The 14479-nt window shown below is 39.4% G+C and overlaps 1 protein-coding gene across 4 annotated transcripts in view; it reads right to left on the reverse strand.

The window, feature by feature from the left end:
• The window catches only part of cntfr (ciliary neurotrophic factor receptor), a 272556-nt gene that overhangs the window by 19065 nt on the left and 239012 nt on the right, over positions 1-14479 (reverse strand). For all 4 annotated transcript variants that reach the window (XM_071204969.1, XM_034095981.2, XM_034095980.1 and 1 more), the window contains one exon: positions 11775-11938. In XM_071204969.1, the coding sequence (XP_071061070.1) occupies positions 11775-11938 (164 nt within the window). The remainder of the gene's footprint in view (positions 1-11774; positions 11939-14479) is intronic.

A 14479-nucleotide genomic window follows, 5' to 3' on the forward strand; every position in this document is an offset into this window, starting at 1 on the left:
TGTTAACTAACAATTGATAAGAGTTGGAGTTAATGTAGTAGCAGTGCCTCGGTATAGACAATGAATGTGTGGAAAGATTCATTTGTGTTCCTTTATCAGCTATTACCAAAGAATGGCTTTGTAGACTGACAGCAGACTTTAGTTGCACCTCAACATGCATTTTATGATAATTAAGCTCTGGAAGTTTTACTTAGTAGTATTTTTACTTGGCCGGCAGTAATCTAAATCTATGTTATAAATCATTTTTGGGTATTTTGATGGACAGATTGTCTTTGGATCAATTGATTACAGTTGCTTATATCTGTGTTTTTTGCCAGCTCTTATTATTAAGCTGTGTTTAATTTAAGTGCTGGGCAGAAAATCTATCATACGCAACTTTTCATTGGCTGTCAAATCAAAGGCTTTGTTGTCAGAAAATCAAACCCATAAGACAAACGACAAGTAGCATTAATTGTTAGAGATGATGCAGCGTAAAAGGCTGTCAACCCTGACAAAAAGAATAATAAATTAAATAAAATGGAATCCAATGGAAGCAGTTAAAGCACAGCATTGCATAATATGCTGCTGAGCAAGCTCTCAGTGATTGCCTCTGCTCAACACTCTCTAAGGCGGCCTCCCTATTTGAATCTCTTGTCAGAAAGCCTCAAATTGAATCATCAGTCTTTTACTCCAATCACCAGATGGACCCCCGTGTTACTGCCCACAGAACGATGCATGACAAAAGCAGAAGCTGACAGAACATGATGAGTGGTGAGACTGCTGTTGGCCATAGTGGCAGCTGCCAACGCTCAACACAAGTTCTAGCTTTCGGGCAAATAAAGAGTTTCAAATTTGTAAAGAATGCCTGAGAAACTGGAACATTTTCATCTTTTACTATGTTAAAGACAACCAATAATGATAGTTTTTCCTTGGCAGACAATTCTTTAGAATGAGCAAATGTATTTTTCTGATGCAGCTAATGGTTTAGTTTTTAAGTGCAAAAATAACTTGTATATGATTGAAACGTGCTAAATTGAAAACATACCACAAGGTTAAGCTTTGCGGAAGGGTTTTAGAATCTTTAAAAAAATGTAGATTTGTGGGTGCCCAGTTTTTCAATTTCCAGTCCATATAGTCAACATTTTGAAGTGTCCTTCGCAGAGCTACTTAAGCCCAAATTGCTTCAGTAGGCATGACTACGGTATTGAAGTGTATGTAATTCTCTTTGAATGAAAGAATCCGCCATTACAATAACATACAATAAAATTGAATGCCATGTGTCTCTTGGAAAATAAAACGGTCAGATCTTAACAAGCTTTGGTGACCTTCATGTCTCATTTTCTGACTGCAGAGTTCATTTAATCCTTTATTGACCATGAGACACAATCCCCTGCAGTGTGTGTGTCTTGCAGCTCAAGTGTGTGTATATGACGGCCTGAGGATTGACATACAGAAATCAATAGAGGCAGTGGAGAGGGCCGGCCCTGGCCCCATTCATCTTCATCCACCCTTACAAAGCACACAGATAACACTGAGATATCCCAACTGCAATCTGGGAAACACACTGGATCAGAGAACTCTTTCTTTGATCAGTGACATGGATGATGTCTCTTTTTATAAAAAACTCTGTCCGTGTCTGCTTCTTTTTTTTCATGTTCTTCTACTGCCTTAGCCAAAAGGGAAGTCAAAACAAAACAAACCCTATAATATGAGTAGGGGCTAATACAATCAGAACAACACTCTAATTTGTATAAATGGATATACAGTATATTTTTTTATTAGATTCTGTAAAGGCAACAGACTCGATAGCGCATTACAGATCTACAGAATGTTTCTGTGTGTATGTAATGTAAGGAACACAAATTGAATGTATTTTGACAGCAGAGCCAAATGATGATAACTTTCACATTTGGCAGGACTGAAATGGTCCTGAGTGTGTGTGTGTGTGTGTGTGTGTGTGTGTGTGTGTGTGTGTTAGACAGACTTGATAAATGATCTGTCCATGGCAGTGTCCTTTAGAAAGGATGTTTTTCCCCAAACAAGGTCTAAACATTTATCATGTGCACTCATATATACCAATGGATGGATGGCTAGATAGCTTGCCTAATGCATGGGAGGAAGGGTGGATGGATGAATGAGTGGATGAATGAGTGGGTGGGTGGCTGATGGTGAAACCGTGGACTGCTGAGAGAGGAAAAAGCGTAAGGGATGGGGAGGTGAAAAGGTGAGAGAAAAAAAACAAAACAGGAAGGAACCAGAGCGACTGTTCTGTTTTCTAGACGTTCAATGTCAAGTTATTCATTGTCAATCTCTGCTTTTCCTTTGCCATGATAATAATGTTTCACATAAAAACACACAGTCCCATATGCTATCCAACACACACACAACATATTTATGTGGATCTATTTACACACACTCAACCACACGCACACGCGCACACACACACACACACACACACACACACACACACACACACACACACACACACACACACACACACACACACACACACACACACACACACACACACACACACACACACACACACACACACACACACACACACACACACACACACACACACACACACACACACACACACACACACACACACACACACACACACACACACACACACACACACACACACACACACCCACACCCACCCCCTGGCTCACTATTGATTCATCTAAGTGCTGGCAGGATGAGAGTGACTTTTGGCAAACATACACAGACCATTATTACATGGATGAGAAAGAAAGTGAGGAGAAGAGTAAATAGGGAAGCAAAGCAATATTGACACAGAGGCACGGGGAGAGACGAGAGGGAAGGAAAGAAGAGAGAAGGAAAATAATAGAGGGGGGAAAAGCATCAGACAGTGAGGTGAGGGAGGAAGGGGAAAGGGGCAATGCAGCATGGCAGGAGGACAAAAGGAGAATAAATGTGTGATGAATAAACAAATGAAAGGCTAAGCTGTGTTGACCAAGCGGACACAGATTAAAGGAATATTCCATCTTCTTCAATTATTGTGTCGCTCTCTTACAGCCCGTGATCTTGCAGACTTACAGTGCTGGGAAATCTTGAAGCGTAGCAGTTTTGTTTTGGTATATTTCCAATATGGAAGAGCTTTTTCTAAGGATTAGTGCTTGAACAAGATTGGTGCATTGCAATTTACAAAGCAATGCAAATGATTGTACAAAACTCTTGATATGAGATCATAGGGAAATATTGAAATGATCTTCCTGCAGAGTTTAACATTTTGGCAGACTTCTTGGACTCAGTAATGACTTCATGAGGTTGTTGTTGTTGCAGTGTGCTATTTGTGCCTGTGTTGAATGTCTGTTAGCATTATATGGCTAATCTGGGACTGTGTGTGTTCTTTGCTTTCTCGTGCATACGCGTGTCAGCTCGCTTGGATAGCATTTGCATGCATATTAATCTTTGTAATTAGAGGCACAATAGTGTGTACGTGAGCTTGTTTGTTTGCATATGTGTACTTAATTCATATAAGCGTACCAGCCTTTAGGAGTGTATATGCAACGCGTATGCATTTCAGTCTGCATTTTAGTGTTCCATGCAGAGAGTCTCATGCACGGAAACGTCTGAGTTTCAGTGGAGTTCAGCGTCGTCCCCGAAGGGCAATTGCAGCACAGCAGATGCAGTTTTCTTACCACGGAGAGAATATTGAGCAATCTGAAACTGTTCTTATCAAAGCTACTGGACCATTGCTTTAATTGCAGCGAGAGTTGAGATCAGTGAAGGCGAGGCTGGGAGGGAAAACAGCACGAGGCCATGGGAAAATGGAACAATTCACTGAACATTTTACAAGCGCACAGATTTTATGTGGGGATTCTTTGTGTCAGATTTTATGACACTGACATATTGTGACGTTTTTTTCAGGAGCCAGGGTCTTCCATGTTATGATTAAGAGTCTTTGAAGCCGCAGCCTAAAGGAAAGAAATTAGCGGCTGAATAGAGCTGATGATCAAGGTATTCCAAGGATCAAAGTAGCCTTTTTTGCACTTAAATGCAAAAGAGCCGTGCTAGCAAGAAGTGTTGCATCATTTGCTTTGCTTCAATTGGAGCCTGTAGCACATGTGGATTGGTAATTATTTTGGATATTTGCATGCACGCAGGAAATATAGCAGTATCATAATGAGTATGCTATCGAGCAAAGATATAAGTTAAGTAAAGATGCAGCGATTAGAAATGTCTTGAGACGCCAATTGCAGTTTTTAAAACGACTGCCTGGCCGTTTCCAATTTTCCTTATTTATAAGAAAACAGTATAATAAACAGCATACAGAACTAAATGGAAACTTCAAGTGCAGTTTTATATTCAGAATAAAACATTGATTATGAAATTACACATGTTTCTATTACATATTCTCAAAAATAGCACCACGTTAAAGCATCTTGATGTTGTCAGTACATTGTTTCTAAGGTTGTTCCTCCACGGTATATTCTGGATTTGACACAAATTCGCTAGTTTTTCTTTAATCATGCCAAATCATTTACACCAGGGGTCACCAACCTTTTTTAGGATGAGAGCTACTTTCAAAAAATAAAACAAGTCGTGAGCTACTTTTTTTTGCAGTGTATATATTTTGCACATTTTAACATTATTATATGTTTACCTTTAACCTTTGTGTGCTGTTTGGGTCTGTGGGACCCGTTTTCAGTGTTTACTGAAATAAAATGTATTCAATTTAATTATTTTAATATATATAGAATATGATCACAACCAATAACAAATCATTTAAACTTGTTTATTCTTATCTCATGTTACCTAGTTAGCATTCTTTCTTTTTATTTATGCATATTTTACAAATCACTCCCCTTTTAAACTGTTTTTTTGTTTTTTTACTGTCCTATACAGTGATGCAAACACAGGTATGGTGAAAAAAGAGAGAACTATTCGAAGCAGAAAATGGCGTAATATACCACCTGACAAAGGCCTGCGCTATAATGCTTCAATTAACTGGCTATTCTTTATAATATACTCAAATCAATAGGAGACAGAGATGTTAAGTTATAAATCAATCTGTTTTTATTATTATTTACAGCAGGGGTGGAGAACCTTTTTCCTTTCAATTTTTACAACATCCTCCGAGGGTCGTACAAATGATTGAATTCAACCTCTGCTTAAAAAAACTAAAATCACAGCCCATTCATTTCGCCTTTCTTTCATATGAGTTCATTCTGTGCAAAGAAAAAGTAACCTCTTAATCCAGATATCTCACCATGACTCGCGCATGCATGCACGTGAACGGTTGTGGCATGACCACCAAAACAGAAAGATATGGACACAAAAACTCTATTCTTGTTATTTTTAACAACTTTTTTGTTACTGTCATATAGTATTTTATACCCGTTTTTCATTTAGTCTCTAATGTCTCATTAATAACTATAATGATCATATCAAGGTGTGCCTTAACCTCACTGAGCTGAGGTTATGTGAGCCTCTCAGGAGAGAGCTCTCTTCCACCTGGTTGTAGAAAAGCTCTTTAAATTTGTTAGCATAGCTAGCAAACCAGATGCTAATAACAACAGATCACCACTGTGCTTACAACTAAAGACACAGCCACGCAAACACTGCGGTATGTGTACGGCTCCTTATGGGTACTGCAATATTTGAAGAGCTGGAGCGGCGTTCCGGTGCTCTCTGTCAGCACTCCGTCAGCACTCCTTTCAGACGAGACATAAACCACGTGAAGACACGTTATGGTCGTGTTGTGTGGCCAGGAAAAACAGGCACTCGCTTGTTTAATTATTTTGCGGTCTAGATTTCTTCTTCTTTTTTGAAGTGAGAAGTTGTCCGTCAGTCCGACGGACGGACCCCCCCCCGAAAATGAAAACTCTTCGGTTCTCCACGAATTACACAAGTCACCTAAATCAGCGTTAAAAAACCGGGAGGCGCCGAAAAGCGACTAATTTGCATCACTGCCTATAGTACACATTGGAATGATTTCTTACTTTATTTTGTACAACTATATTAAATAGATAAAGGTGTGCTCTCTCTAACTCTCTCTCTCTGTGTCTCGCTCGCTCACAGAGGCTGTGTGCTCCTCCGTGGCGATGACGGCTTGCATTAAAAAAAAAAATAATAAACATATTTGTAAAGTGGGGGGACACAAATGGGATTTCGAGAAGAATAGGCTGGCATAACTATGCTTTTTTTCAATGGGGCTGATGTGTTGTGTAGATTCTGCCAGAAGGAAAATCACGGTCAAACTCCTTATGGTGAGGTGCCGCTCCACATTGTTTTTCTTCCTGACTGCAACGCTGGTCGCGCAAATCAAGCAAGAACGTGATTGGTCAATATTCATTGTGGGGAGGAGGGGTGTTATATATATATATATATATATATATATATATATAGAGTTGTAGTAAGTAGATAGAGTTCGCTATGATTGAGGTTTCATTTATGCATAGGGTAGATTATTTTAATTACATTTCCTTTTTTGTTTTGTATATTTTTTACATTTTGGATTTGCTTGGCGAGCTATTTTTAGAACATGCCCCGCTGGCGACACGTGGGCACCGTGTTGGCTACTCCTGATTTACACCAATGATATGTGTGTGTCTGTGGCATATTATACACGTGTAAATTTGACCGGCATACAAATCTAATATTTGCCTCAGGGGTTTTGACCAATGGCCAATATATCGATACATAATGTCAAGATGCCAGCATCAAACACTTCCTGTGTTGCTCTTTATATGTCGAAACCAAATAATGATAGAGGTTATTCCAGTTAGTTACAGGTATCTAATGGTATAATTGTGGGAAGTAAAAGCTATATTAGGTACAGTAGAGGAATCAGAATGTCTCCTCCTGAAGGCTGAAGTCCCTTCCTCTCTCTTTTCCACCCCTCTTGGTTTTATAGCATAATTGAAAAGTGTTTGTTATTCCTCTCTTTTATCTACTTAAACCATTCATCCATCTTCCTTTAACTTGAAACACCTTGAAACTGATAGTTTAAAAACTTCTCTTTCAAAGCAGCCCTTAGCACTCCCCTTTTCTCCTCGTCTCCCATTCTTTCGACTATTTATCGTTTTATTTGAGGCTGACGTCTCTCCATAGTTTAATCATTATCCTTTCTACATAAGACTGATGTTTTACCCAACCATACCTTTACTTTCCACCATCCAATCTGTTTTTAAATCAATAATCAAATGATTAGATCTCAGGCTTATATGCCTAATCCAACATTATATCTTAGTTTCCTCTTTTCGGTGCCATTTCTTGTCACCAAATGCTATCTGGGGTATATGCAGGAATCCTGATGTCAAATGTAAGACCTTTTAAGACCTTTTTTAAGACCCTTTCCATACATTTTAAGACCTCATCACCACTTGGAGTTTTAACCGGTTACATTGGCGACACACTTTACCTCACATTGACTATATACAGTATTGATTGTCCTTCCTCCTTATCTTCCAACCATTTGGACGCAAACTTGCATTTCCCCATAACGATGTTGTTTAACAACCGGCGTGAACGGACCTTCGCGCGCTATCAAGCAGTGAGCGTACGATGTCCTGTTCAGATGACGTCAGATCCAACGTGATTCCATAAATAAACTACACAGAATCACACTACACACCTACGCCATGATTACATTCAGGCAGACTGTAGAATACAACCTCTTTGGACAATTTATATACTTATTGAAAACAAGCTACAAAATGTAATACCTTGGAAAATGCCGTTTAATACTTTTTAATAGCCTTAATTTTCGCTAAATTGATTTATCAACTTTTAATACTTTTTAAGACCCCGCGGACCCCCTGTATCTATTAAAGTCTATCTCACTTATATACTGCTTCCTCTCCTCACTATATCTACCACAGTCTGCTATCCATTTTCTCCTTCTCCGATCTGCTCTATTCATCTCCACTTCAAAACTTTTCCACTTTTCCTTGCTTCCGTCACTCTAAGTATCCCTGTGCTTCTTCCCTTCATTCCTCCAGAGGATGGATGGTTTCCTCTGAAGATCAATGTGATCACATCACCGCTTTCATTTCTGACTCAAAACACATTTGAAAATGTTACACGTGAGAGTCGCACTCACCCAGCTCCACTTCTTCACCACATTAAAAAGTACGTTTCTGAGCAAAGTGAGGCACTTCAATTAGTATTCAACCTCTGAGGCTATAATTAATTAAGTTTAGAAGGGGCCAATAAACAGTTTGTCTTGTTTTGGCAACCTCATTTAACTCCACTTAATGATTTATGTCCACGCGTGCTTGTAACTGTAATTGCAATCTGAAAAAACGCCTGAGAAAAGCTGTCATAACCAGATACTAGTGCTGTCAAAATTATCGCATTAACGGCGGTAATTACTTTTTTGAATTAATTGCGTTACAATATTTAACGCATTTAACGCATGTGCAGAATGGCCCACCCCATACGTGCCACCAGTGGCAGCGCCAGGGTATGGCTGGGGTAGGCTACACCCATACCAAGAAATGGCTTAGCCCCACCATGAAAAATGATGTTAAAGTAAGCAAAAATAAAGTCTGCCAACTCGCGGAGTAAATTGCACAGACAGCAGTTAGTAAGATTGATTTCAGTAGCCACGGTTTTGAAAACTTTTGTCACGTAGTGATCGACTTCTCAATAGAACATCTTTGATAATGTCTTCTGGCCAATCAGAATCAAGATAACGGCGTCGTGTTGTTGCAGGAAGTCTCGACGGAGAATACTTTTACTGTAGTACAGGGGTGCATATAACTAACTGGTACGCAGGTTATGTGCGTAATCTGAAATGCGTACCGTCACTTGTGTCACAAAGCGCATTTCCGTACCGACGTACTTGTAAGCTTTTCCAGAAGGCGGTTAGATCACCGGACGACAGAGTCGGTCTCCGTGTGCACAGACAGGGCTGCTGTTAACGTCGGTCTGTACAACGGAATTGTGCCAAAACTACGCCAACCGGCTGCGGAGGGAGACCCCCCCCCTTCACTGGAGAACTGCGCTAAAACAGCTGATCACAACGTTCACACTCTGTGGTCACGAAGTACTCCACTAGCCGCCCCCCCCCCCCTCTGTCGACTTTCCTGAAGTACTCCCCCGTTGATAGAAAACAACACGTAATGAATTAAGACCCCACGGTTTGATGATTGATAGGTGTGTGGGTTGTCTTTCATTTTGACACGCAGACAAATGTTATAATAAACATAGATACTGTATGTTAAATGGATATATCCACCTTCTTTCATTTATCTTTCCATTCCCACAACAATATACATAAATAAATGACATATTTTGGACATAGTTCGAATGGTGATTAATCATGATTAATTAATTTTTAAGCTGTGATTAATCTGATTAAAAATTGTAATCGTTTGACAGCCCTACCAGATACATATATACATTTTATGCTTATACGCTTACAACTGAACATGCAGTGGTATGCTAGGTGTTTAAGAGGGTGGACTGGTTTACATGTAAGTTTTAGCAACATATATTTTTCAAAAAAATAAACCACACTCAATGCTACAGAAATTACAACCATGACCGTGGAGGCATTCATCAAAGAACACTGTGAAAGCCCTGCGGTTTTTCAGCTGTCGACAACTGTATTTATGTAATTTCCAAATTATGTGTTCTTACCCAATCCAAATATTGACTTTAGGTTTTCCTACCTTTCAACGTTGTGCACCACTTCACAAATTGATTGATTAGCGGTGAGGGCGAGGAGGGGAACTGGGAGTGTGTGTCACGTTTAATCATTAATTTATACCGCAAATACCTGACACGTCATCATAAATGTCTTCATTTCAACTGCCTGTGTGTAGATTTTAAAAGTATATGTGTGTGTGACTACATATAGGTCTGTGCATTGATATAATATGTATCTATATTTGGTGTATATACAATGTTTTGAAACTCACTTTAGTTTTACTGTGACAAAGTGTTTTTGTCTTTTTTCGCCATTATTCATTTGGTCTTTAAAATGTCAGAAGGAAATGTCTGTCACATGTTCTGAGATAAAGGTAACATATTCAGGTTAATTATTTCTTGTGAACACTTAACAACTGTCAATTAATTTAATGGTTGATACTATACATGGGGCAAATACTCACATGTGAGAAGCAACACCAGCTAAATATTTGTATTAAATACTTCCACTACTACTAAAACCAATCATGTTAATTGCTGTAATTAATATTCTATTCATCACTGTTAAGGGTTTGAAAGCATCATAGTAAGAGGGAGAATTAAAAGCAAAGATAATTTGAGGGTTTTCTCATCTCAGGTGCGTTCTCATCTTTTAGTTCAGCTCTGTTTGAAGAGGGAGAAAACAACGCCAAGTGGTGCCCAATATTAATGTCCGTCTGAACAAATAAACTAATTGCGAACAAACGACAAACATTACATACAAAAATGCATTAAAACTTCCTCACAATGGTTCAATTCAGAGAAAGGAAAGTTGGGAGGGATATAACAAATGGTGGGAACGTTAAAATAGTGTACTAATGACAGAGACAGAGACACTGTTGAATGATACATACAGAAATGGAAATTGTGAGTTAAAAAGAAAGTGTGTATTGGTTTATAACTCATATGTGTGTTTTAATGTGAGGATGTAACCCTAGTTCTTGGAACAACACCTTTGCGCTCCATTGACGGGCATGATAATAGCGCTTGCAATGTTAGACGTTAGCAGAGGGAGCTTTCATCCCAGGAATCCTATAGTGGACACATGTGCTTTTACTATAAGAAGCCCTGAGGGAACTGAACCCACAAGAAATAATCAGATACAGTAACATATACCAAAGAAGCTGAGCGATTATGTCTGTCTGACTAGGGATCAAACTCAAACGGCTACAGGTTGGCCCATTTTACTTCTAACTGTCCTCAGAGGCGTCTCCCTGGACAAAGAGTGTCTTTATCTCAAAATAAATCCCCATAGTTCTATAGTTGAACAGAAAATTAGATCTAAGAATCTATCCTGCTTCAATAAAATGTGCCAATTCCCTCTGAGAAATATTTCTGCGATGAGGTGAAACTCAATCTGCGGAGTGGAGGATAGCCAGACTTTTTCTTCAGAGCTCCACTTCCAGAAAAGAAATAAGACATGCTCACCAGAGGCTTCCAAATGACCAAATAATGACTCATAATGTAGCAGGTGGTTTTCAATGTTGACTTACAGCTTTCCGTAATGGAGTTGTATCTGGATACACACTCTTGACCTTTTTTTTTTTGGATCATGGCGCAGTCATTACATGTGTCAGCCAGATTTCTTTTTTTTTTCAGGAAGAGCAAAGCTACTCATATGTGAGGAGTTTGCTTTTAACAAAGTGTGATTAATGTCCATGTGTTCAGTTTTCACCAGAGTTCAATGTGTTGAATTAATTTCATTTCATTTCAAACCTTTATTTATACAGATAAATCCCATTGAGATCATTGATCTCTTTTTCAAGGGAGACCTGCTCAAGTAGTTCCACATGAAACATAAAAACATAAACAGAACAACAAAAGGACATCATACAGCATCATTTACATAATTGAATCATGACTTTGAAGGAAAAACGTAAGATAGGGTAAACTCTCCATTTTCACACACACACACACACACACACACACACACACACACACACACACACACACACACACACACACACACACACACACACACACACACACACACACACACACACACACACACACACACACACACACACACACACACACACACACACACACACACACACACACACACACACACACACACACACACACACACACACACACACACACACACACACAACAGAGCTACTCACATGCTGCCACTGCTCTCGGATCAGTGGCCGGTATCGAAGGAAGTATTTCAGAGGGAAGTTGTCGATGTCGGGCCAGGTGGCGGGGCTGTGCCAGGACACCTCCAGCCTCCGGGCGTTGTGACGGATCGGGGTCGCCGTGACTCGCTCCGGGGGGTCTGGTTTAACTGAGGGTTGGATAAGAACATTTAGTCATTGGAAACCCCAACGATTTACCACATATCAATTCTATATTTCGTGCACAAGCGTAAACACCCAGGATTTCATACTGTGCTGCTTACACAGTATTTGTACCAAACAGAGTAGATGTTTTCCATTGGAGTATCTTATTTGTCTGGTTTTGATGAGGCAAATTCGTTCACTTCTGGAAATTCAGAAACAGATGTTTTCGTCAATCTTTCAGTTCAAGCATATAGGTCAAGACAACTCGGGTCAGAGTTCAAAGAAATGTGAATTTTTGCCGCACCCTGTCTTTACGGACATCCCAGTTCTCTGCCATACGCCTATCGGCTTGAGAATTCAAATATTTGACATAACCTGCATTGGAAACCAGGGACATGGAGTTTGAATCATGAGGAAAATCTAAAATGAAGGGAAGTCTAAAGAAAGATACTATTGAGTTGCATGATGTAGACCACTCAGCAGTACAAGAATGCACTAAATAACCATTATTTTCCAACCCTCAATGGTTATAAAGGTCATATATAAGGCAAGGCAAGAGGGTCTCACTCTACTTCCAACTCTGACAAGAAGTCTCCTTCATAAAATGACTAAGGATTAATATAATTATCATTATTGTAGTGTTTTCTTAAGGTCACCATGCACCTCTTATGAGAAATAGATTGTTAGAAGCAGGATGAGGACGCAGTGAAGAAATAAATCAGTGATGACAAAGATTGAAGCTGAGAATATTCAGGGAAACTGTAACTGCCTTTCAGTTCCTGATGAAGAGGCACGTATACATGTTATCTTTCTGAACACTTGTCAACTGAGTGGGGACAGGGAGATCGAGGAATTAAATACTTTGGCTTTTCAGAAGATATTGAATGACCCAGTCTTTGTTCGATCCTACTCACTATGGGAAAACAGTGGCCTGCCACTTCAGCTTCTCGAGACCTTTTCTCCTGTATGACATTTCAATAGGGACTGGATAGCGGCGGTTACAAACTGAATGGCCGATAACACACATAAAGATATAAAACCAGAGGGTGAAATCAAAAAAGCACAAGAATATAAACGTATAAGGAGGCAGGTAAACATACATAGAAAGAAGCAAACAGACAGGCATCTCTATTCATATGACCTTCAGAAAATGAATAATTAAAATATGAAAGAGTGATGGGGATGATATGAGACAGATGAAAGCAGACAGACAACTTTCTCCCTCGAGAAAGAGATGTTAATCGCATAGTGACCTTCTTCAAGTAAACGTGTAAAAAAGATTAAATAGGCAAGGGAAGAAAGCGAGAGAGGAAAAGCACATGAAACCAGTCAGTGGAGACATCTTTGTCCACATAAGCTTTGTCCAACAGTACACAGCAAAAGGAAACATGTGCAGGGATGGAACAAAGCAGAGATAAATCTGTATGGGAGGGGAGTCCCGAAGGCTTTTAAAGTATTAATATGACTCGAACCATAGAGTATGAGCTTTGTGTTGCATGAGAAATGTACACATTGTTCTTCTGTTAACAAAGCACTACTGTTAATACTGGAATGGAAGATGGATAGGATATGTAAGGATTTAAAAATCCAGTCTTGGACTTCACAAACTAATGTCAAATAAATATTCAACATGCACAACTGGAAGGGAACGTAATAACGCTGCATTCACAATAAATCAGGCGTTGAGGCAGTTTGCAAGTGTCACGTAAATGGCTAATTTAACGCCAAGCGACTACACGACGATAAACCACTTTGTACTTTTCCATGGGGAGGTGGTACAGAGCTGGATCAGCAGGTACTTGATTGGGAACTGCAGCGTGATGTCAAGTTGTGTTTATTTTGTTTCAACTTTATGGTCGGTGCTTACACACTTCCTCAGCCTAAACACATTTCTGATATTCAAATGAATTGGAGGACTAACATGTCCAAATGCCAGATTTGTTGTAAATGCACGCTTAAGGGATTAAAAGAGCGGTCCATTAAATGTAAGATGTCGTAGCTAAATAGAGCAAGCTATCTTCTGCAATCTCACAACAAATATGAATACAAAAATAAGGTAGTGTAATAAATGTGATAATACAATAAAAACAAAATGCCACACCAGAGTGTACATTAACTCTTAATGTCGGGGTAAAGCACGTAGTCACATAGGATTGGTTAGAAATAAGAAGAGAAAAGAAAAGGGGGGAAATTATGTCGGATCATAAGGGTATCATTTCCATTATTGTGGCTGTCCATGCTTGACCTGAAAACGCTTATCTTTCCTCCCTTAACTCTACACAACTGTTCCTCTTTCTTCTTTTAAGTCTCCGGTTCCAACAGTCTCTTCAGCCCATTAATTGTCTTTGCTGGTGATGCAAGTGAACAGGCATAGGGTACCATAAAAGTCTAATTTTTATAAACAGCTACTCGCAGGACCATTATCTTCACTGTTCAATGACAGTGGAACCAGAGAGCTGGCAATGGTGTGGCTATTCTAACAAGTACACACATTGCTTAAAGGCTGTTCTTGTGGCTGTGACTGTGCCGCAGTAAAACAGAAGAGA

The sequence above is a fragment of the Pseudochaenichthys georgianus genome, chromosome 12, assembly GCF_902827115.2.
Source record: "Pseudochaenichthys georgianus chromosome 12, fPseGeo1.2, whole genome shotgun sequence".
Classification (NCBI taxonomy): Eukaryota; Metazoa; Chordata; class Actinopteri; order Perciformes; family Channichthyidae; genus Pseudochaenichthys; species Pseudochaenichthys georgianus.